A 26410-nucleotide genomic window follows, 5' to 3' on the forward strand; every position below is an offset into this window, starting at 1 on the left:
GAACAGTGATGAGAAAATTCTTATTTAGGGCCAACTATCCTGATAAACATCATGGCAGTATAAGGTCATGACCCCAATATTGGAACACTGATTTTTTTTTTCCTTGAAGTATAATAAACAGTATTTTTAGCTTCAGTCATGCAATAGGATTTAAGAGAAAAAAAACAAAAACAAGAAACTTGCCAATATTGTAACAAGGAGCTACTATAGGAACTCAAAAGTCCTGAGAGTAGTTTCTAGTGCTTTAGTTAAATTATTGCAGTGTGAAGCACCATGCAGCAGTACAGTAATGACATAGGATATATTAATTTCTATAGTTACTGAAAGAGCAAATAGTAATGAAATGGATCTCAGCATCTTTAATTTTTTATATTGCTAACTGTATACTGACCACAGACAAGGTTTGCATGAAGTATTCTTCTTCACGTCAAAAGCCACTTATATTCGGTATTAAACCTTACTGATGTCTACTTTTTGTTTTTAAAATGCATTAATACTGCTTTACTTTCTGCTTTGCAATAGTTGAATACATGGTTTCCTAGTTACTCTGACTCATGGCAACAGTGGAAATCCAACTTTACAGATGGATGAGAAAAATAGGAGCAATTAAAAAGAAAAATTCTGAGTATTTTCTAAAATAGCTTGCATCAAATTTAGAGCGTTTCATCCTTAGATATATCCCCAAATAAAGACAATACTAGTAGAAGATTTATACTTGCCTCAAGTTAGCACAGAATATTATTGTTCATCTCTTATTTGCAAACAGACATTGCTCACAAGGAACCTGGTAAATGTACCATCAGTGCTGCACATTTTAAGCAACTGGTTCTAAAACCCTGTGCAGAAGCACTCAGTTGACAGACTATCTGTGGATAGGGTAGAATCTTTGCCACGTTGTCAAATATCAGTTCCCAGATCAATCAGAAACTACAAGTTGGCTCATTTGGTATGTGCTCAAAAAGCAATACACACTCCCACACATGTATATCTGCATGTGCACACATACACATACACATACACACACATCTGTGGGCAAGTCACTGTTCAAATACTGAGGGAATGTAAGGGCTGACTCCTGCAATGAGCACAAAGGTACACACACCTGCCTTGTTTCCCACTGACACTATGAAGGCAGCCCTGGGCTCATCCAAAGGCCTGCAGAGGGCTGTGATTACCAGCACAGGTCAGGTAAGACACTCCCATAGGCATGTGCTGGGGAGAACTTGCTCCAAGCAAAGGAACAAAATGTGCTTGCTCTTGCTTAAGACTAGAATGAAATGCAGTCCAAACTAAACCAGAGTCACTTGAGTGGGATTAAATGGGGACTCTTCCTCTCCCCTCCCCCTCCATACAAAAGCTCTGATCAGGCAGTAAATACCACACTTTATCCCAGCACTGCTCATTACTGCCTATAAAAGAGAGGAGAGAGGGAAAAAAGGGTGGATTGTCTTGTAGCCCACCTTATTGCATAATAAGAGCCAAACTGACTTTGCATGAAGTACCTATAAATACTATTTCTGCTACCAAAAGACATACAGGAATCTTAAGAAACATGCAGAGATCAGACATACAAATAGCTCACCCTTCTGCTTCCCCTCACCAAAGAATATGTCCATGTGTGATTCTACCTATCTGCACTGGGTTAAAAACACAGGGAGGTACCACTACCAGTCAGAGGAAATCCCTACCCTCATTCCTTAGCACCCAGCAAAGGACTGTCCCACACACTCTGGAAATGGGGAAAAAGTAAACCAAACCCCTTATGGACAATCTGCCCTCTCTTACCACTGCCTTGGCTTTCAAGGCTCAGAAACCACTACATCTTGTCAGAATTAAGCCAAATGAATCATTCTCACAGATCTGCATGCAAAAAATCAGCTGGTTTTGGGCCTTATCTTCTGCCCATTCCCCCCTCCTCCCCCTCACAGCGCCAGCCATTTGCCATCAAAACTATAGTGACATTAAATAATATAATATACTTACAGCCAGATACATAGCTGCATAAATGCTTAGTGCTGCTTCTTTGGATGGGAAAGTCTTTCTGGCTTTCATGATAAGGTCTGGATTTCCAGTACAGGCATGTACACCACTGATGAACTGTGTATACTGTTTACATCCAAGTGCTGTATAGTTGGGTTTACAAAGTGCAAGAAAATGGGGTGCAAGATTCCCTGTTACTACTTGTCCAGCATTTACAAAGATGTCCGTAGCAAACAGTCCGAATGCGTAAATTCCTAAAGAGAGAAACAAAGAGTTAAATTTCCTGACAGTTTATAGTATTTATCACAGCAATATACCAGCCTCTTCCATCCAGGAACATGAAAAATCCTCCCATGTACTGTACCCTCACGCTGGAGATGGTATTTCCCCAGAGGACTGCAGCAGCAACACTGCAGTGTACCCACACACCTGATGTGTCTCCCATCTTACAGAGGAGCACTCACCCCTTGTGCAAGTAGCCTGCTTTCCTAGGCCCTGTAGCTATGCACATCCCCAGTTTGGGGCAGCTGGCTTTACTGGTACCTAACTTTTGCCCACGTTCATTAAATAGAAGTGACAGAGGGAAATTCTTCACCCGATAAATCTGCTTGAAAACCAAAGTGAGAACCTGATGGAGAAGTAACTTGGAAAGTCATAACACAAACTGGACAAACTTTTTTTATCCTCATGCAGCTGTAAAGAATCTAAAGTATTGAATAATTCAACACTGCCATGCACCAGTTGTCTTCATCTGCCTGCTACTGGGTAAATCTCTATGCACAGCATATTCTTCAGAGTATCAACACAATGAGCTAAAGATTTATATATTTGAGGAACTACTTATGCTAAAGGTTTTTTTAATCAGACATACCAGCAAAGCATTAAGCACATGTACTCATTCATTAGAATGTAAATGCATGTATCTGATTACTTAAAAGAAAACAGATTTCTGCTATTCTGAGGTCCCTCTCTAGCCTTTTGTCAATAGAAAATGAGCTCTGGAAGAACATGCAAGCAAAGCAGCCTGACCGGCAGGCAAAGCCAATGGGTGCTTGTTCCAATTCCACCTGAACTATAGATTTCCTCCTGTATTTCCATGGGCAAATCACTGTATTTTTCCCATACTCCAATTCACTGTGAATATAGGGTGAGTTCTGGCAAATTTCCCAGTTTCATGTGGCACTATGGGGAATTTAATGGATCAACATCACAGCAGATGTAATTCCACAGAAACACGCATTTATGCGGGTCAGGTTTTTTCCTGAGCAAAGCTAGAGGAGCAGGGGTGATTTCTGGGGGGGATCCTGGTTGGTCAGCATTGTCACACTAATGTTAATTCCTCCCAAGATGCTAGACTCTGGTGAGCAGCACATTGTGCCTGGCCATGTCACTTCACAGAAGGGCCTCTCAGCCAGTCCCAATGGTCTGCACTGCACCATACAGATGGGCACATCACTCTGGGCAACACAATGGGTAGCGATGCCTCGTCCCCTGAAACAGCTGGGAGGCCTTTGTTCACTTCTGCCACCCCTACGAAATTTTTTTCCTTCTGTGAGGACAGAAGGGACCACTTAGTGGGAAGAAAACTCAGGCACTGATTACACAGAGAGGATCTGGAGTGGGAGGAGCTCCTCATCATCACTCCCCACCTCCTCCAGACCTATACAAGACAGTCTCCTTACCCGGAGCAATCGCACTCTGGGAAGGCAGACACAGTTGTTACACAAGCACAGCAAACACAGAGACAGCTGCACGTGCCCTCCCTTCCCCTGAGACTGGAGCACACAGCAGGATTAGCTGCCCCAAGGCTTCATTCCTCCAGCTGTTTCCTTCAGATGCAACCATGAGAGAGAAGCAAACAGCAGAAACTGAGCCCTGCTATGGCATCCCTATGTGTATTAAAATGCAACATCTGGAAATGTTCAATACACCTTTTGAGTGGTGGGATTTCTCCCTCCAAATACATTTAGAACAAACTTAGTAGAAAAGATGACATATCTACTAAAGTCAATGGGGGAGCTTCAGCCAAAACCAATGCAGAATGGATTTTTTTATGCTAGAGAAGCAGTTTTCTGCTAGAGACTATAATACAATAATATCCAGGCTAAGAAAGCAGCTAAATTGGCTTGGCTTCAAACACACATTTATATCCCAATGTCTTCAACTTTGGTGTGTGTGTGTGTTTACTGTCAGCTATAGATCTGGCACAAGGATGTCACCTTCCTCTACTCCACCCCACTTCAGGCCTACTGGTTGTTTTTCCCTCTAGTAGATCCATTTTTTTTCTACTTTTATTGCTGTTTCTGCAACTGTTTTTTAATCCAAACTTCCAAAAAGCTTAATTTGCTACCTAAAAGGAAGACTGCACCTGAGTTATAACTATGTGTGAAATCTCATATGGTTATCTGAATATTTTCCCCAACTCAAAATTAGGACATAATTGATCACTCTCACCATTCAGAAAATGAAAGCAGTAATTTTGCTCATACCAAGGAATCTGATGGTCCTGCGCACCAGTGGATTTATATAACAACAGTCTCCAGTTAATATTGTTTTCTCTTGGTTTTCAAAATCCTTTGTAGCTAACTGTAGACAAAAGACTGCAGTCTCTCCAACGATAATCTTGGGGGAGGTGAAAAAAGGGGAGAGAAACAGTGCATCAGATTACAGCAAGTAAATACACTAATATAACAGAGACAGACATCTCATCTTAAAGAAACAAGACCAAACCAGCATAAAAGATAGCATAAGTGAATCAAGTTCCATACATTAATCTTCTTATGGGGGAAATAGGTCTTATGGCTTGCTTTACCTTATTTGCCTTAAAAGAGAATAAATTATTACAACCAGGATTTGTAGTCGACATAACATAACCTAGTTTGAAGGATGAGGGGAAAGAAAAAGTAATCTATTAGTTCAAGAACAACAGATCACATAATGCACAAGATCTGGACCAAAGTAAAGGCCTAATCCTGGAAGATGCTGAACATTTTAGTTCCCACATGGCATTCACTGAAACTCAACACTTAGCAGGGTTGAGCTTTAAATTTTGGACTATGGTAGAGAGAAAGGGAAAACAAAGATTATTGATGTAAACCTCTGTTCACATCAGAGGTTTGGTTTGCCAGGAGGTACTTAACAGGGTTTGATTCACATTTTGCTAGCTGAATTTATGAAGTTCAGCTTTAGCTCTGTTCTTCATGCTTGAACAAAGTGTCACCACTGATATTTTAACATTTAGAATGGCCTGTTTCACATTCACTCCACCAAAATAAATACAGTTCTCATGTCTATATATCATTCCCATTATGGCTGGTAAAAAAAACCATAAAAATCACCAAATGAGGAAAAAAAATTTGAATGCAAAATATCTTCTCTAGGTTATGTATTTAGCTGTACAACAAAGCATGACCTTTAATTTATTCATTACAATTATATATTGAGACTTGATAGCCAAAGACTTTAAGCAGGTGTCTTTCTAAAGCTACAGTACTGAAGCTTTATGGCAGGGATAATTGCAAAGCAGAGCAGAAGGGTCAAATACTGACCACTGCATTCTAACCTTGATTCACTGTGGGTCTTACAGGCAAGGCCATTCCACACCCTCGACATGAAAAAGTTAACGCTTACTGACAAGTACCTCACACTTTGATCAACAAGAATGAAGACTACCAAAGTGAAATCTTAAAACTCCACAAATACAAGCAATAATGCCATAAAATCTGATTAATTGCTGAGGTTTTTCTAAACCTTTGCCCTACAAGGAAAATATAAATCTTTTCCTATATTACAATAGGTCTGAACAGTTCTACAAAATAAATAAAATACTCCGTGGGCACTAGCTCACCTGCATATTTTGTTGTCAACAGGAAAGATGCAATTAATGACCTTCCTAAGTTGTTTGTAGATTATGCAGTATCCTTTGGGCTAAATTGTTGAGGAAAGTGTTATTTAAAAATAATGCGGCACAAGCAACAAAAATAACTCTGGAAGCACGTATGTAAAAAGCAAAATTTAATTTGTCACCTAAACAATCATTATTTTTTACTCAAGATTGGCTTCAGATCCTAGTGGAATTTTTAACTAAAAGAGAAAATACTGGAACTACCAAATATCCTCTCTCTATTGTGATGCAAGCAAATTTTCAGTCCAGTGAAGTAGAATTTCTACATCTATAATTAGCAAATGATCAGTATACATGAAAAAGAATTCAACTTTGAATTCAAGATCATCCAAATTATGAGAAGAATTCAATCCAGTGATCCCTATAACTCTCATGAAAAAACGTACCAAAAATATCAGTTTTAATGTGATTCATAAGGGTGAGAACAGAAACATTAATATTTTACTGTGAGTCACAGTAATGGTTTCCTTTCCTCTCAAGGACTAGGTAATATGAATAGAATCATATCTGCCCTTAATTCTTTCTGCCAAACTCAACAGATTTCAGTAAAATTTTCACAGATTTTGAAACTCTAGGAAAGAGCAGAATTCAGCACAAAGGAAGCATCTGTGAGATACAGGGCTCAACCTTTTTCAAGAACACCAAAAGTGCCAGCAAGCTCAACTCTTCAGCTCTGAGCAGAGACTGAATCTGCTGAGCTAAGAATAAAAGTTCTCTTCTTGGCTGCTAGGGAAGCTGGGGTTTACTAAAGAGAGAACTGCTTTTTCAGTTCTAGGAAAGGAGAGCCTCACTTCCAGCAATATCTTCATCGGCTGCATCTAGATCTTTGCTGCTGCCAACAGTTTTTCCTTGTTACATTTCCTCTCTTTGATGGTGACCTGTATGATGAAAACCCTCTGTTCCAAGAATAGCAGCAAGTTCTCAGCTGAACAAGAATACTTTAAGGGTGGGCACGTAGGTCAGAAGGACGTGGAATTCGGCTAAAGACAAAACCTCTGCTACAGAAGGCCCAATGCTCTACTGTCAGAAGTAATAAAAGTCATTGAGCACACAAGGCATTCATCTCTATGCTTCTGTGGATTCGCTTCGATAGAATCCTTCTAGAATTTGGCAATAAATACAGGTTCTTTATTTCTCTGTACTGGCAGCTCAGCTAAAGCTGTTCTCCTTCCCCCATCCTTCAGCACAAGCACTGCTCATCTCAATAATCAGCCTATTGATGTTTAAGAAATGGAAGAAAAATCCTTTTCAATCTCAATAAATCTCAGGAGAAATTCTGGTCCCAGTGCAATTCCTTTCCCTTCTTCTGTCCAGCATCACTGGCAATAATCAGCTCTACAGGGCACAGGAAAAGGAGAGCAATATACCCCCTGCACTGTACAGCAATTTGCATGCCTGGTATATTCCTGGAAGGAGCAATTTCTGTATTCCTGCTGGCACAGGAACCACCATTACCCCTTCCACTGCATATGAAAGTTATAACCAGCCAACAAATGACATTTAATTTAAAGAATTATTTGTGTACTTCTTCTCTAAGTCTTTGGGCAAAAAGTTTTTTGAATATTCCAAAACTGGCAGTGAAAGATTGCAATGGAGAATCTGAATGTTCTGACAACATAAATGCCTGGACTAAACTACACAAGTTCAGGTATATAAATATGATTGCAATGAAAAAGAGAGGATATTAGAAGTATCTTTTACCTTATTCTACTAGGGTCATACTACTTTAGATCACTGTACAAATTTCCCAAAGATATGAATTAAAATTCCTAGCTCACAGATATTTTAGCAGTTATTAAAAGCAGGGAGGCCATCCTTGCCTAAGGCCATCCTTCCATTTTACAGCATATAAAGTATAACGAAAAAAACAATTTTCATCTGAAGTCTAACAGCACAAAGTGCAGACTCTGCAGTAACCTGAACAACATATTTGTAAACAACTTGCAGAGTCCTTAGATAAAAACACAGTGTACATAAATGTTGCAACAAGGAACAAGACAAGAATGGTCATTTACTTTTATGGAAGCACATAAAAATGTTTACCCAGCAAAAAATTAAATTACGGAAGTCCTTAGAACCATCTCCATGGCAATCATATCCTGTCTGTGATGTGACAATCCATTTGACAGTCAGGAACAGAATTTGAGCGGGATGAGATCTAAAATTAATATTTCTTCTTGTTTCACCTCTTAACTTCATAATAATACATTAGCTGATTTTCATGGTATGTTTACACTAGTAATAATTTTTTTTGCATTTATTGCTATCCACCTAATACCTGTCCTTTTCATTGTTTTCTTCTCAGGATTCTTGTAACATTTTGCACACATTCCCTACACTGATCCCTTCCTCCCAAGTAAATCCAGGTTTTTTCTGTATTAGTCATTTTTCTGATTCCAGGCAAGCTGTGCCTAGTTTTGGCACTGCATGTCAATTTAAATCTCTAATTTTTCCTTCCATCCAGTATATTCTTAACTTGGTTCTAAATTCTGCTCTCTTTTCAACTTGAAATGTCAAGCCTGACTCATTCCAAATATTAGAGCTAGAGCGGCCCTGACATTGTTGATTTTCCAGTAAACTGACTCCATAAACAAACTTCCTCTAGCGTCTCCGATGGCTTACAGCCAGCACCTATACAAATAAATTACCTTAAATCTGCACTTCCTAAAATACTAATGAGGTTTACTTTATGACCTCATAAGTAAGGTATGACCTCATGTATGACCTCATACATTCTCATACATTTCATGTAACTCCCTATAAAGCCCCAAGACTCAAGTGAGACTTAAATATTCATTTGCATGACAAGATATCTGAGGGTACACAAACATGGCTAAACAAGATAAATCCTGAAATGTAAGGTTGATAATCTCTATTTGGGATTAGGAAAAAAATTTCTGTGCATACAGTCATAGACTGTTCCATCTAACACCTACTTTAGGCTACACAAATGTTCAAGAAATATTTCACACAGGCTAGGGAATGTCACAGAATACACGATTTCCTCCCTGCCAATTCTCATGGTTATGCTGTAACTACAGCAACCACCCAGATAGATGAGTAACACTGAAAAGTGGTTCCTGCATTGAAAAAACCACTAAATATTAATCCATGTGCTCAACTCATCAAGTTAAGAAGAACATTTTTACAATACTGTGCATTTCTCATCTGAATTAGTTTCATTCATTGTGCTTCTCCCATTTAGGCATGACTTGAACAGTAACCAAGTCTTCTATGAGACTGTCTTCAAGAAATAACCTTGGGGGAATGAGCATCTCAGGCACTCCATGGCTCTCCTTTTCTCTCCAGAATGAACTTGCTTATCAGGCAAGAAGGGAAGGTAGGAAAAGGAGCTAAAAAACTTGGGAATGACTTGCCTATCTCTAGGAAAATTGTTATCAATTAAATTGCATAGTCTCCCTATTCATTTCCCTTATGAGTTCCCACTAAAGTGTGATGCAGATCTCTTCTAAAAATATGGCTTCTATATGCTTTGTTATTCCTGCTCTTTACCTTGTCTTTTTAACTTTTGATACCATGGGCTATTCCTGGCCTATTTCCTCTTTAAAAATGCCACCCATGTACCACTGAGCATAGTGGCCTCAGAGTTTGAAAATCCAGCAGCATAAACCTTGGCCTTTAGTGATGCTGAAAGTAAAGCTCCAGTCTCCACTTGAAGCTAAAATTGTTGAGTGAGGTGACAGCCCTGGCAGGAAAAGCAAGAACAGTATTTCCAGCAGTAGCAATTTCAAGCTCATTATGCAGAGCTTTCCCTTGAGGCCATTTTCTTTGTTTTTTTCTTGTTCTCTTTGCTTCTTGCTTGCTTAAACTGACAGCAAATGCCCTGGTCAATTTTCAGAGAAGTACATTTTCTATTGTAACAAATGACCACTAGTTTTGCAGAAAATGAAAAAATAAATCCTAGATAAATCTGTGTGCTATTGATTAAATACAAAATATCCTCGCTTACATTCAGCATGGGGATATAGGACCATACCACATAGAAGCTTCCAAAGGTCTACAGAAAAGATGTGAAAAGAAAATGGCTTTTCTAAAAAAATATTTTGAAAAAAATACTCAGCCTTTTTGAGCCTGTAAATTTTGTTTTAATATCTGTACTCCTCATATTTTTTTGAGAAAAAATACTAAAATTTAATATATTTAGTCATGTCCATTTACAAAAGAAAAACAGCAGTAAAAGGTTACACATCTAATAGTGAAATATTATCTGCTTTACTTATTTATCTGTAGGGTGAAATATGGCTATATTCTACTAAACAGTAATGTTACTTCTGACAGGAACAAATATTCTTTACTGCTCTTTTTAATACATTGTAGACATTCTCAGTACATAACAATGATAAAGGCTTATCTCTTCACAAAGACTTTACTGGTATTTGAAAGCAAGAGGCACACAATAACCAAGCATTTATAAGCAGGAAGCCAGAAACGAACCACATTGAGAACACATACACAGAGTCATGGACAACTGCATCATTCACTGAATTATCTTCATTCATGACCGCATGAGAGAAAAAAAAAATTAATATTCTGAAGTACAGAGTGTCTTCAGAGCTTCCTTTTTTCCTTAACTGAGTAAATGATCATGTGTGCAAATGGCACAATGGTCAGTGTGCAAATGGCATCTCCTCTGGAGCCCATCTGTGGTGCCCAGCGGGGAAAGCCTCTGCAGAGCAGCGCCAGGGCCGAAATCCCGCAACGCCAGAGCACGGGGCGGTTATATAAAAGGTCATTTAGCGAACCAGTCAGCAGCCTTGCTGTTCCAAGGTGAGCAGGAGAAGGCCTTGTGCCCTCACGCAGAGGACCGGCCCACAGCTGGCGGCACAGAGAGCAGGCCCCTGCAGGCGCAGGGCGCTGCGGGCCCGAGGCGGGCGGTGGGCACTCGGCCCAGGGCCCTGGCCCCTGCACCCCGAGCTCTGCCTGTGCTTTGTCCCCACAGCCCTGCCCCGTGTGCTGAGCCCTCCCTGCACCGCGAGATGGACAGCATGCTCTGCCTGCAGCCCGCTCCTGTGCTTGCCCCCACAGCCCTGCCCCGGGCGCCGAGCCCTGCCCCGGGCGCCGAGCCCTGCCCCGGGCGCCGAGCCCTGCCCCGGCCGCCGAGCCCTGCCCCGGCCGCCGAGCCCTGCCCCGGCCGCCGAGCCCTGCCCCGGCCGCCGAGCCCTGCCCCGGCCGCCGAGCCCTGCCCCGGCCGCCGAGCCCTGCCTGCACCGCCACATCAACAGCATGCTCTGCCTGCAGCCCCCCAGGCAACCAGAAATGGCCAGGACGTGAGGAAAACACGCTCAGGAATGGCAGTGTGGCAGCCTGGGGCCCAAGCAAGTGTCCGGCACCTGGCTCTAAAGCTACCTAAATGCTGGCACTTTTACAATACTGACTCAAGTACTCTTGCCGAACACATTGCAAAAGGTAGAACATAAGAGACATTCGTAAGAATTCTTGCCGATGCATCAAGCTTTTCTAATTTTAAAAAACAGTATCAAAAAACTAGAGGAAAAAAAAAGTTAATCTAGAAAAAAATCACCACATATAAAAAAACCCCTAGTAAACGGTGAGGGGAAGAGAGAAAAATTAATTCAAAACTGCCTTCTAAAGACATGCATCCACATTTCAAACTGTGAAGTTACTTTAGGCTCAAATACTCCACATAAGGTTATCATAGGAAATTTTTACAGTTTTTAAATTGTTCTCATTTTCTTTTTACAAAAACCAAGGATGACATTAGCAAAGTTTCTGAACTCCACACTATACATACACCTCTTTAGGAAAATGTATCGTAATAGGACTAGATATCAACTGATTTTAGTCTCCTGATCTCTGATGGACACATGAAAAAGGTTGTTAAATCTAATTATTTTGTGAAGGAGTTTGAAAAAGAAAAAAGACTTCTACATCAATTTTTTTCATTTTTCTCAAGCACTTAACATCAACTTTTAAAATACTGTGGTATTTGTGAAGGAAAAACAAAATGTTCAAAGTTCTATGATTCATCTTCTCTATTAGAAAATGAATTTCATGTATGTTCATCTCTGCACTCAGCTGTATCAAGGAAGTCTTCCACTGGACTTCAAGTGACACATGGAAAAGACTGTGGTTCTTTATGACCTGGCCTTAGTGAACCCCTTTGTTTCTTCACTGGCCAAGAAAACTGTACATTCTTCTGTCTGCTGAGACAGACTGGTGTCCTAACCCTTATGCACATATTGAAATCTGCGCATACTGAAAATCTAACTCCTTGATAAACACAATATCAATGCATCTGACACCCGTACCAGGGATCATTTCCAACAGCAATGTTACTTTTTATTTTAAGCCTTAGGTGATCTATGCAACTGAGCTTTTCTACCCAGGATGAACATCCAATTGCAAAATTCAGCATAAACGGTCTTTCATCCCTGTTTGAATAAAATCTGATCACATAAAAGGCATCTCTTAAAGATTCTGGTCACAAAGTAGTGGTTTTACAGTCAGTACATGACTGTAGCCAACTGTTCTCAGAGGCTCAGAAGAAGGACAATATCTGTATTTCTCGCTTTTCCCAATGTCTTACTTCAAGCTCACTTCTACTCAAGGCCAGATAACGTTTTGCAGATACATTATCCCTGAGATCAGTTCAAGGAAAGCCACATTCACTGAATTGCCACTGCCATCAAACAACAGAAAATGGAGGACTAAACACTGGAACAGTATATGTACCCTGTGTTTTAAAAAAGTTATGAGAAAACCATGCCATACATAAGATTAATATCTGTAAGATCCCACAAAAATTGTTTTCTGGATTTTTTGGCAAAATATGTATGTGTACAAAACATACACACAATTGGTTTATTACTTAGGTTTTTTATTATCCACTAGTATTTGATTCACAATGATAAATTTAAGTAGACAGCTCAATAAAATAATTCTCAACTTTTTATTAAAAATTACCTTCAAAATAAAATACCTCTGTAATCATGTAAGTAATTCCACTCCTACTAATAATGGCCTCCATATAAGCACCTCTTCCTTAACCATTACCTTAGGCTTCAGTATAATTGCCAGCAAATGAAATACATTAAGGTCATTAACCTTTTCCAGTTGAAATCAAAGGTAGTAACCCCACTAACTTCAACAGGAGCTGTATTCCTTGTGAAAACTATGGCACTCTAGGTTAAGAGCAATACCACATCTAAAATCCAGAAAAAATTCTTAGCTATGAATACTGTCCCAAGAAAATAATAAAACAAAGCTATGAAGAAAATCCAATTTCACAGGGAAGCAGTACCAAATATTTCAGAAAGAGGTTTAATAGGTCAGATAGATCAGAAAGATAAGTCAAAAAATGCAATGCCCGTTACTGAACATATTAACTTTTCAGGCATTCTTCTAATATTCGTTATGTCTTTACAGTGTAAAGACATTACCACAAAGAATCCAGGCGTCATTAAAAATTAGTTTTAAAGCACTTCAAAAGCCAATAAATGGATGCATTTGGTCTAAAACTATGACTTACTCCAAGCTGTCTCACATTATGTTACTTGTGCATAATATGTGCATTCAGCATAAAACCAACAGTAAAACTACTCAGTAACAAACCCTGTCAGTATTAATCCACACTTCTAGTGCCTCTGAGAGCCAGGAAACAAGTGACCAAATAAGAGCTTTCAAGTAGAGACTGCACCTTGTACTGACACTTGAGTAACACAAGGAGAATGACTCTACAGAAGTTAACTTTTCAAGCCTCACTGACCAGCCAAACTTATGATGTTATTCTCAGAAAGGTCACTAGAGATGCTGGTCAGGGAGAAAGGATCCAAAAGAAAAGAGGTCAGAAGTGCCTCTTCTAGTCTCAGCTCAAACAACTAGCAAGCCCAGATACAAAACAATGTTTTACCACTGCCCCTGCATCTCCTCCCTCAGATTTGAAAGCTGTAATTTCACAGTGTGCCATTATTTCTCCCTAAGAATGTTACTATAATAAATTAAGATACTTAAGTGATATATATTAGAAATAGAATCTTAATGAATTCACACAAGTGGGAGTAGAGGCCTGTTTATGAGCACCAGAAGCTTTAATCATTACTTACCTCTACTCTTAACAATGCAATGGGAATGAATAAGCCAGCAAGCTTTTTCACAAAACATTGCACAGAAGTAGCATATCTCATTTATCTTTATTTTCTAAATACACAAGTAGAAAGACCTTTTCAATAATGATAATGTATATTCTGTAGATCAAATATGGTGGATTTTCTTTATGGTGGGTTTCACTATGGTGGGTTTTCTGCAAATATGATTTGGACCACTTTTGTCACTCTTTCAACTCTGCTACACAATGTCTATTTTACTGCTCCTGCCACAAATCCAGATGGCTGCAGATGTGCAGCTGGCAACACTATGTTGTCTGAGCCTGTTTAGAAGTTTACACAATGCAGTGCTTGAATTAAGAGGAAGTCCCAAGTGCCCTTACTGGCACAGTAGCCAATGAGCTGAAACAGGAGTAGCAAGAGTGGGAAATTTCAGCAAAAAATTTCCTAGTACAGGAAATGCCTACAAGACAGAGAGGAGATTGTATACTTTGCTGTGAAGACAGCAGAGCATAAAAACAGCTCTTTAAGGCATCCAATGGTATTCTGAAAACTAATTGCAAAGTCTATTGGCCGAAGTAAGCCCAGCTACTCTTCCTCAATATGTGACTGTATCTCTTTCCACTCATGAAATAATGCATAATGATTTATCCCAACAAGGATCATCTCCTTTGCATAGATCTGCAAAATAATAGTAAATATGCTCTGGCTTTATCAAATATCTTGAAAAAAGCTCAAGTGGCAAGGGAAGTGTTATAAGGATGAATGAGTCTATTTAAAATTTTTAGATCTTGTGAAGCACTGACACTGACTGTCTTCAAGGCAGACTTTATAATAGCTGGTTTTTGGTCTTCTCTGTGAAGACAATAAAGGATATTATATAAAATACATAGTATTATGTAAATGTACTAACACAAGTTTTTAGCCAGTCTTGGATGCAATCTCATTATTGAAGCTATTTAAATTACTACAAAATGAAGTTCCAAGCATGCTGCAATGAAATGTTCTTGCACACATTCAGTGATAATGATTTAAGTATTCTGTGTAAACGAATCAATTCTTTGAGGCATTACATTTTTGCCATTGGTATTCAAAGTTAAAAATACTTGTAAACTAAACTATGGATACACGTCAACCATGTAAACATGACTTTTTACGTCAACAACATTGTGCATACATCCCTGCATTTGCAAACATACTTAGGTTTTTAAAGAAATAGTCTCTGCTTTATGATTTCCATCTACTCCAAATCAGACAACAATAACAATCAATTCAGAAACAAAAGAAATACTGAGTAAAACCGCAGTACCGACTATTAAAATGAATGTGGTTCCAGATAAAGACTTTATCAGCACCAAACTCATACACATACAGCACTCCACCTCAGGAAAGCCTTGTGATTTCAAACAGCACTGAAGCATGCGATTAAACTTCATCAATAGCAAGATAATTCGTTAACAATACCAAGATAACAAATTATCAATCAAGCTCTGGTTACAACTGCTCATGCACAAATCTCCTGGTGCTTTACAGAGAAGTCTAATTTCACAACTACCATCTGACAGCTAGGCATTAACAGCTATGTGTCCATCCCGCTTGAGGGGTCAGATCCCTTCACCAAGGCAAAGCCTGACAGCTCACAGCCCAGCTCTATACATTCATTCTGCCAGCTGCAGATGTCCCCAAACCACTCACATGGCCCAAGGTCAATCTGCCTATAAATCTCATCTGCCTTTGCTAAATGCCCTGGAAAGAGTCCCTGTGACCGACCGAAGCGCTGACTTCAGTCAAGCGTGAGCGCTTGGCACAGGGGTCCATCCTAACAGCTGGAATGGCCCCACACCACTCACATGGGACATGCTTATGGCCTGCAGTCTAATGCAGGACAAGCTCCCCTGTCCTGCCCTGGGCCTCTCAGATGCTCACACTCATGTCTGTGCACTTCGAATGCACAATGGCAGCACCTCAGGCCTGGCCTCATGGCAGAGCCCTGATATACCCCAACAGCACCAAGGATGCTCCTCACAGGAACAGCAAGAGCAGACATTGAGCAGTGGAGAGGCTCTGGACATCAGGCTCAATCTGTGTAAGTATGACCAAAGTACTATTAAATATGTGCCGAAGCTTGGGCACGTCCACACGTCGTTCTGCACAGAGCTGAACTCATGCACAGACCAGCACTTGGCAGGTCAGGCTTCGGCCAGGAGCTGCTGCACCCTACGAGGTCCCCCCTTCTCAGCAGAGCCCTGTCATGGACAGCCTGTGCACCCACTCTGTAAAACCCAAAAAACTAACACAGCTGGGCTAAGTCTTGATTAAAGCAGGTGAAGCTCAAATACTTCACCTCATGCTCCCACAGGCTGCAAGTTCATGTTGTTGGCTACTGCAGCTCAGCTGACCCGTGATTAAGAAATCTGTAAGCAGAATTAATTCAGTCATGTCTGAGCCCTAAATTGCTACAGACAGGTCACAGAAATCCCTATTACTATCCAAAATAACCATACTGGGAAGCTGAGTTCCACTTACTGATCCTAATATTCAATCCTTGATTTATAAAGAGCCAAACTTTACATTGATCAAATAAATCCTCATAATATTAAAATCTGAATGACAAAAATATAAAATATATGACTGATCCTTTTTAGAGACAGCATGAAACCTACCAAGCTAAAACAACAGGTGTTTCAATATGCTGTATAGAAAAAGAAAAAACAAAATCTGAATAGCAGAATACTGTTAGACTGACTTCTGTTCCTGGTGGCTGCTTTGTTCTCAATTATTTAGAAAACTAAAAATTCTGAGTGCCTTCATTACTCTTTAACCTGACATGGGTGAGAGGCAAGAAGTAATAACAGCAGAGAAAGAAAAATAATGTTTTCAAAACAGTTTTTAAAATGCATTCATAATTGGCTGTACATTAACGAGTTCATATAGTTAATGAAATTTTCATATAAATATACAATGTATGATAATTAGACAATGGATATTTATGATGCATTTACACAATACACACAGAACAACAGATTATTGTATGTTGTCCAGACTGGCAACCAGAAGTGGAACCCACAACCCAAGTTTTCATACCATATAACCAGGAAGGTTTTTTATGGTGCCTCATACCCCAGGAAGTGGCATTCAGAATTAGGAGTCAGTTTTGAATCTATACTGAGCAATTCTTTACACTAATAGTAGATTCTAAAAAGCCTTAATATAGAGAGTAATTTTTCTACTGCAGATTTCTTAGCACTTTACGTTGAAAATAAGCATCTTCTGATCCAAGGTAAATAGAAGTGATCTTAGCAAAGGCAGTTTGCCCATCAGAGATAACAAGTCCTAGAACTTCTGCTTTTCTAGTCACCATCCAACACCATGTTCATTGTACTATGTGCAAATACAAAGGATTTTGTTCTCAACAGATATTCCTCCTTAAAACAGTATGTCTCATGTACAACTTTGTGTGCCAGAGATATGGTATATCCACTTCAGCTGGACTTTTAACTTGCAATCTACAAGGTTACAACATCTCTGCTAAATAAAAGCCATGTGTGATGAAAGCTGGGCCATTATGCACTTCAGTGCATCTGAGAGAGGCTGCAAGACCATATAAAGCTTTTTAAACATCACTCTGCTTTTAAGGCTCAAAAACACAGCTAAAGCTACTTATTATTCTACTTTGTTTGTCATTTATTATGTATCATATGGACACCCATCTCCTCAATCCTGCATGATGTACAATGAGAAAGAGCTGTTTAGTTGAAAAACTGATTATTACTTCAAGCCTAGTATTTTAGATTACAAACGACTGTACAGATTCCTTAATCATGCAGGATTAGTTGGATTAGCAATTTCTCACTTTAACATAAGTGCATCGTTTGTAGGACAAGCAGGCATTCAGCTGTTGTAAACAGAACCCTGCCTGCCTTGTTCACATCTGCTTGCCACTTTACTTCCAGAGAGCCCATCAAAGGATGAAGCATATGGCCTCGATATTGTTAGTGTTTGTAAATCACATGCATACTAAGCACAGCAGAAATACATTCAAGTGGAAGTACAAACATAACTTCTTCAGGCACCATTCATGTAAACCATCACACCATAACAGGAAGACAGACAGATAAAGAAGAATTCCCAAGAAAACACACACTGGTTCTGAAATTTTAATTGTTTCTCCTGGTTATAGCTCTGTTGGATTAGTGGTTTAATGCTATGATAAAACCGGCATCAGACTATCAAATCATGTATTTGTCTTGCTACTTGTCCCAACAGGCCAATACTGACATCTGGTACACAAAGTTACTGCAGACCTAACAGTGTGAATTTTTTTTTTTTTAAGTAACTTTGCGAAGCAATTATCCACTCACAAAGGAAGATCATGAAATAAACTGTCCCTTAGCTATAAAATTCTCCTGAATTCCAGAAAAGGGCATTCCCACTCCCAAAAACAGTCGCTTCTTGAAGTCCCCAGCACTTGCATATTTTAAAAACTAATTTTAAAAAAAGGCAGTAAATTTTTTATCTTTCCTACAAAGATGTGGGAATGGAAGAAGAAACCTATAAAGAAGCTGTAGCTGAGCACACAGGCTGAAACAGAGCTGTGAGGACAGGGACCAAATAAGCCCTGCAAGAACAATGTGATCAGAGAGTAAACAAAGTATTCTGGCAATTCCTTAGTTTTCTAAAGTTTTAACAGCAAAAAATGTGCCAGCATGAGAAAAGCTCATATAAATAGAAAGCTTTAGCTTCTTGATATAGAACATATTTCAGTAATCCTGGAATTATTTTCTTTGATTAGCTAATTAGTTTCTCAAATAAAACCATTTCCATTTGGTTTCAGAGACTGCTTAGTCTACCCAGTTCATGAGTCAGGATGTAAAACTTTAATCTTCTGTTGTTTCATCACTGTCTTATCAAAAACAGCATCATGAGATGTTCAAATATCAAAATATAAGTTCACTGTTCTCAGAAAATGAGCACTAGGATAGACTGCATACCTTTGCTGAGCAATTCCTTAACTTTCTCAATAGGTTGTACGTGGGACTGAAAACTTGAATATGTTGCTACATATCCTTGGGATTTTTTGCCCTGTAACACAGCTGCTGGTAATTGTTCATCCTTGCATTTTTTATCAAGCTTCCTTGATTCTCTTCTGGCAGAAATGACAAAACACTTATCTCCTTCAGGATGCACAGAGGTCACTTTTTGTTCAAGTAGCAGACCAGGAGAAAAGTCTGTTCAATTCTTAGAATCACAGGATGGCCTCAGTTTGAAGGGACCCTTAAAGATAATCTGGTTCCTACTCCTGCAACCAGGCTGCTCAAAGCCCCATCCAACCTGGCCTTGAACAATTTTAGGGATGGGGAATCTACAGTTTTCCTGGGCAACCTGTTCCAGCATCAAGCACCCTCATAGTTAAGAATTTCTTCCTAATGGTTACTCTAAACCCACACCTTTTCCTATCACTAGAAGCCCTTAGAAAAAGTCCCTCTCCAGCATTCCTGTAGGCCCCCTTTATGTAGTGGAAGGTGTTCTAAGGTCCTTCCAAAGCCTTCTCTTTTCCAGACTGAACAACCCCAGCTCTCCCACCCTGTGTTCACAGAAGACATGCCACAGTCCCTTGATGTCCTTGGCGATCCTTATCCGGACTCACCCCAGCAGGTCCATGTTATTTAATGCTGGGGGCCCCAGAGCTGGGTGCAGTACTCCAGTGGGGTCTCACAAAAGTGGAACATCCCTGTGTTTCAGTTTTTTCCAATACTCTCAAGGCATCCATAGAAGCCAAAGTGACTTGGTACCAGACATGAAGTAGAAAAATAATCAGTCTGAAGTAGATCAAATGAACACTTGTGAAGGCTTTTTCTGACTAAGGTGAGGAATGAAGAAACAGCTCAGGCATAAGCCAAGCAAATTCAAAGAAAATATTTTCAGGTCTTTAATTCTAGATTATGCTTTTCCTCACATTATAACAGACAAGTGAGTATTTTGATGTCCTAGACAGCACGATCTAGAGCCCTTTCTCATACACAGCACTAAGTTACACACTAGTAGAACAGTTTCAGTGAACTACTCAGGTTAACTAAAAGCTTCTCTGCCAGGAGCATTTTGAGAACTCAGCCTGATAAAATTTGATCAGCCCCTGATGCCATAGCACATAGAATCATAGATGTCAGAAGGAAAATGGGTACTAGCAAGTTCAGAAAGGAAGACTGAGATGGGAACTGTCCAGGCACATCAGCTAGATCTATGTGCTGGAATCAAGTCGTGCATCTACTTAAGGTCCGCGTATTTAACTGCTCTTGAGCTACTCAGCAGCAAAGACAGTGAAGGAGAAAGGAGACTTAGGATAACTGTGCAGACACTTGTAAAGATAGCTCCTCTATTTCAATTTTCACAGAATGATCTTACCTTTTCTTAAGCATCAGAGAACAGTAAATTTGATACAACGATATAGCATCTTTCACTTTACAGTCTTTCTTTTGCTGAGACTCAAAATTTTTATCTCAAAGGCAAAAGTTACTGACTAAAGCTAAGCTCAAGGCAGAATGTCTGTTTTTTGACATCCATTCCTTGTTTGGGATGTGCTAAATCTAAAGACTCCACCAGTCCATTAAAAAAAAAAAATAAAAATGGAGAATGCAATACTTCATGCCTAAATAACAAATATTTTTTTAGTGATGACATTAAAAGTATTATCCTAAAGCAAATTAGTCTTTAGTTGGCTTGCGGAGAAAAAACAAATATGCTAGGAACTCACCCAGGAAAATAGAAGTGTATATTTTATAGATAAGTACTGTAATAATATATTTGTTACTTGGAAATAAAAACAAGTATTTTTAAAATAGAAACAACATTTGCATAATAAAACTGTTTACATATCTTAATTAAAACGTGTCAGTATCTCCTCATGGCTTTTATATGACAGTCAGCATACATCTTAGGTCCAGTACATTACATTTTATACCACGTATTGTCTAAACAGTTTTGCATTTTAAGTAATTCATATTAGCATGTGCAATCACTAAAAAAATCCTTGAGTGCACTTCCACAGTATCTGAAAGAGGTCAAAATTACTAACATCTACCAGAAAGGTTCTATAGGTTCTGAAAACATGAAACACTAGCCTCACCATTCTAGAAATCATTTCTACTGGAAACTAAAGGATTAGACTGACGTGTATTTCCCAAGCTACATCTGTCATAACAAGTTTAAAAAAGCAACCAGCCCACTGAGCAAGAACTGGCACTTTGGGAAATGGCTTAAATAGCTCTGAGCCCTCAACTAGCAGTTCTATGCTTAATACATATTTGAATAGACTCAAATCAAGAACCCATTTTCTGTCACCTTCACATTTGACTTCAAGATTAAAAAAAAAAAAACAAAAAAACAACAACAACAACAAAATAAACCATGTATTGAGAATTCCTCAGTATACCAGAGATTTCAGGATATTAGTACTATGGACAGTAAAAGGATGGGAGCACAGCCAGCAGTACTCTTCCAAACCTGAGTCACAAAGACAAAGGTGAAAAAGGAAGTCCACTGGGGCACTGCCTCTGCCCAAGTCTCAGTCTTCCCTCATAGAATATCATACTTAGGGCTTTTCCACTGTTCTGATTGCAATTTCTACCTCATCTACATTTTTTAAAAGATTTTACTGCTTGTGTTCCTAATGCTGTTTATGCAAACACAAGTATTCATTCAAGTCATTACTTTACCTGTGCCTAAAAGTATGACTTAGGAGACCTTCAACAAATCAAGTCTACATTGGAAGGGACCATATATTGTACTATGTTTAGCTGCAGTTGTTTTCAGCACTTTTATAAAAGCAGACTAAACAAAAGCAACTGGTTGGGCCCTCAAAATTCTACAGTGGAAGAACTCATAAAGTACAAATTTGACATATCAGAAACAGTGCCTATATCCTTTAGAGATAATTCACAGAACACCAACATTATAATGTATCTTCATTTCATGGAACCTTCATGAAAGGAAACCAGCTGGAAAAAGGGAAAAGAAGCAGCTCTTCTTATCCTACAGAAAGATTGCTGGATTCCACTACATGTTTCCTACAATTGCTGCAACACCTGTGAATCACAGAATGGTTTGGTTTGGAAGGGACCTTGAAGCTCATCTAGTTCCATCCTACCCACCATGGGCATAGACATCTTCCACAGACCAGGCTGCTCAAAGCCCATCCAGCCTGGCCTTGAACACTGCCAAGGATGGGGCATCCACAGCTTCTCCAGGCAACTCTGAAATTGCGGAGGCTTTAAGCAGAGACACCTTAGCAGACAATAATTTTGTTACAGCCAAAGCGAATAGCGTAATTTGACTCCTAACTAGATCCCACACAACCTATGAGATATTTAGAAGAGAATAGTTCAGCTGGGAGAGACCTACAATAATCATCTAGTCCAGCTGCCCACCAAGTCAGGGCTGACCAAATATTTGGTAAATACACAGTAATTACTTGACCAAAGACTGTGGATATACAAACCCAGTAAGTCCCAAGTACAGAGCACAAAACTTCTTTCCTCCAGTCACAGTTTTCCTTTCCCATATCAGAGCACTTGACTCCAAGATAAAAATTAAAAAAAAAAAAAAAACAAACCCAAAATAACAAAGAAAACCTCCAACAACAAAAAACCAAAAACAACAAAACAAGCAAACCAACCTCCACCAAACAAACAATCCATCAAAAAGTCAAGCATTCCAGTAGAGCAAGCAGTCTCTGCTTCTGCCCTGGGACTGCACTTCTCAGATCACACTCCTGAGCACCTGTGCCTTGCCTTGCCAGGCAGCTGCATCTGTCCCTGGATGGCATGGGGCAGATGGGCTGAGGAAGCAGACTGACTCAGGAATGAAAGCCTGGCAGCAGTGCTGCAGCAGGGCTGTAGGAATGTATGAGCAGGAAGCAGCACTTTACAGACTAACCAGAAAATCTCCAGGATGAACACAGTGCTCACAGTACATCACTGTCAAATGACATAGGTTGTTATTTAGGTCTCAGCACATGCAGGTTGCGGCCCTGTGAACAGACACTCAGGGCTGCTGCAGCATCTCTCATGTAGCCCAGGGAGTTTGGATGAGCCTCACAGCAGCCAGAGACCCATTGCTGATGAGATGCTCATCAAGACCAAGACAGGTCCTGCTACTGGTACTTTACTTCTTTCGTTTTCTACTAGCAGGCATACAGAAAGGAAAATCATTAGAAAAACTCCTTTTTTCATGATTTTTGAGCAACTTCTTTCAAACTCAATGCAATGGAAGCATTAATTGAGTCACATTAAGATAACCTGGCTTATCTTGAAGCACTCTATGGCTCCAATTCAACAAGTCTCATCACTCAAGAAAACCTCAACTGCTGTGACCATCAAGGTAAAGATTCTGTTGCTCTACCTCAAAACTCCAGAAAGAGCATTAACCCCATACACCAAACAAGCAGGGGGGAAAAAAAGAGTTTTTTTTAAAAAAATCATAAATTATAGTATTCACTATTCTGTGTTCAAGGACAATACTAATTTTAGGGGGAAAAAAAAGTGAAACTGCATTCACAGAAATCCATTTCATTCTCTAGTCTACATTTGCATCTTTACAGACCAAAATATGGCTACGTTTTGAGATTCATTTTATATTTAATTTACAGACACAAAATTACAAAGAACAGGTATGTCCAAAATGTCACAGATAAGAAACAAATGAAATATAAGAGAACCTAATCTCTGAAATCTACAACTGAAAACATACAAGTTGTTTTGGTGAAGAAATCTTACTTTCGCCACTTCTTTTAATGAAAAGAAGGAGCAAAGGCAATGTACGTGTCCTGCACAACTGAGTGAGCACTATCCCAGGCAAACACTAAGTCCAAGAGAATTGCCCAAGGCAAATCAGAACAAAACTCCATGCAAAACCAGAAAAATCCATCTAGTTAATAAAGTTGATTATTGGACTTAATGTTGTTAATCCCTGGAGCTGAATTTTTTGTTTAATAAAATGAAATAAAAATACTTTTTAAAAAAGTGAAACACAGGCACCTACAATGTGGTTTTCCATGCCCTGACATCCTAAAGCATGCCATCTGCCCAAAAGACTGGTGACTGGGAGATGAAACAAAATCAAGTATCATTAAATTCTATTATTAGCTTTTTAGCAAGGATAATTACAGGACTGCCAACCCAAAATGTCACGAAGATTTCTCTGACGTAATCATCTAGCACCCAGGAAATGAATGGAAACTACCAATCCATCTTGCTGACACATATTAGGAAAAAGAGACGCTCAACATGAACATCTGACATAATCTTTATAACTTCCTGAGACAAACAAAAGAAATAGAATTAAAAGGAAAGCAAACATCACGTGCCAACAACAGAGAAACATCACCAAAAAACCCATCAAAAATTCCCTTTTTGAATCTCAACAGTATTTAGGGGTTCAAAAGAACAAACAGGCAAATAAAGTGGTCAAGTAATTGATGTTCAAATGAAAACAAAGCCATAATAGGTTTTGCCAAATGAAGAGGTTCAATCCCTTGGGAGGAAAAATATAAAATTAAAAAGAGAACCAAGTCTCAATACTAAGGCTGATCCTGACCATAAGGTTTGATGTTTGATACCATCTGAGATCTCATGATGCTACAAAAGCAGAAATTTTATCTGGGATTACCATAGCATTACTCTGATGAGGCTTTTTCTACTCCTATTTTGTTACATTTTCCAGAAAAATAATTATTGTGATAAAAAAATAATTGCTAGCTTAAAAGGCCTCTTCTCATTGCATTTTTTTAATTATTCTTATGCTTCCAGTTAATTAAAATCAGCTCTTTACAAGGGCTTTCTCTGTGTGTGACTGTGCAGGCACCTGATATATCTATATATAATCTATCCCCAACAGGCAAATGTTCCCCTCTAGGTCTTTCCTCCTCAGTATGGTCAGGGATCACTGAATGATGCTAATGCCCTCGTTATCTGACAGCACAAAGAGTACCTTCAACAGCTTGAAAGGAATTTCACTGCTTTTCCAAAAAGCTTTCTCTTAGCTGTTTTCCAAAAAAGATCCCCAAAGAAAATCGATTAGATAGTGCACTTTTTAGACACACCTGTTTAAAACTGATTGATGGAAGATCACGTTCAATTAGAGACACGGTTTCCTTTGACACATACCAGTAAACTGAGACATATGGAGACAACTAAATCAAGTAAAACTGCTCCTTGCTCCTTGCACGTACCAGCTGACTTTTAGAAAACAAAACTGACAGAGGGGTTTTCTAATTAGTACCGAGTGACACATCAGTAAGTGGCTGCTAAAAACCGAGCTTTCTTCAGGTTGCCCATCTATCCGAAAGCGACGCGCGTTTCGAAAAAAGAAGAGATAATTTTTTACCAAAAGGAGTCGCACGGGGCTGGAATACAGGCACTGGCAGTTACATAAACCGGTGCTAAAAATAAACTTGCGAGGCGCGGTGGGCACGGTGGGGCCGGGGCCGGCAGCGCTGCCCGCCGGGGCCCCGGGGCCGGCCGCAGTCCCGGGAGCGCGGAGGGTCCCCGCCCGCCGCCGGCAGCAGCGCTCCGGCCGGGAGCCGCGGCCCGCTCCAGCCCAGCAAGTCACCGGAGCGCGGCCACGGGCGGCCCCTGCTTACCACCAGCACGGGCACGCCTGCGGTCAGCGAGTAGAGCAGCACCGGCGGCACGGCGCTGCGGTCCTCCGGGCCCGGGTAGGGCTTTCGGTACGCGCCCTCGTAGCAGAAGAAGCCTTGCACGTTGACGGTGAAGGTGTCCGTGTACTCGAAGTAATAAGCCAGCATCACGGTCCCTGCCATGATCACCATCTGGAAGTAAAGCATGCTGGTGAGCGGAGAGGGCACTCGCATGTACGTGGGCTCCGGCGGCCGCGGCAACCCCTCTCCCCGGCGGCGCGCTCCGCCCGCTCCCCGGCGGCATCCACCGCGGGCGGGGGCGGCTCAGCGGCGGCCGGGAGCGCGGTCAGGCCGGGGCGGGACGGCGGGGCACGGCGGGGCAGCCGGGGCCCGGCCCGCCGCTCCGGCAGCGGCTCCTGCGCGGGCACCGGCTCATGCGGCGGGCGGGCGGAGCGAGGCGGCGGCAGGGGCGGCCCGGCCCCGCCCCGCCCGGGGAGCCCCGAGCTGCTCGACCCCGGCACGGTCCCCGCGGCACGGCCGTGATTAGTACGGGAACCCTCGGCGCTTTCTCCCCCGCCTCCTGCGGGGCGGGGGCCACCGGGGGCCGCTCTGCGCCCCGACACACGCACCTGCACGACGGCCGTGCGCAGGGCCGGCGGCTCCCGCAGCTCACGCCGTGCCCTCCCCTCCCGGAGCCGGCGGGACGCGGCCCCGGCACGGCCACAGCCACAGCCACAGCTCGGACGGGCCCGGGCCGGCACACGGGTCGCCGCCGTTGGCCGGGGTGGAAAGACCTCAACATGGAATCAC

General features: G+C 40.7%; 1 protein-coding gene across 1 annotated transcript in view; it reads right to left on the reverse strand.

The window, feature by feature from the left end:
• The window catches only part of PLPPR5 (phospholipid phosphatase related 5), a 44961-nt gene extending 19098 nt beyond the window's left edge, over window positions 1-25863 (reverse strand). Inside the window, exons 1-3 of the mRNA XM_066325256.1 lie at window positions 25604-25863; window positions 4470-4602; window positions 1984-2234 (exon numbers count right to left, since the gene is read on the reverse strand). Coding sequence (XP_066181353.1) covers window positions 1984-2234; window positions 4470-4602; window positions 25604-25834 — 615 coding nt within the window. The 5' untranslated portion in view covers window positions 25835-25863. The remainder of the gene's footprint in view (window positions 1-1983; window positions 2235-4469; window positions 4603-25603) is intronic.
• Window positions 25864-26410: the final 547 nt, after the last annotated feature.

This window comes from Sylvia atricapilla, chromosome 9 (genome assembly GCF_009819655.1).
Source record: "Sylvia atricapilla isolate bSylAtr1 chromosome 9, bSylAtr1.pri, whole genome shotgun sequence".
Lineage (NCBI taxonomy): Eukaryota > Metazoa > Chordata > Aves > Passeriformes > Sylviidae > Sylvia > Sylvia atricapilla.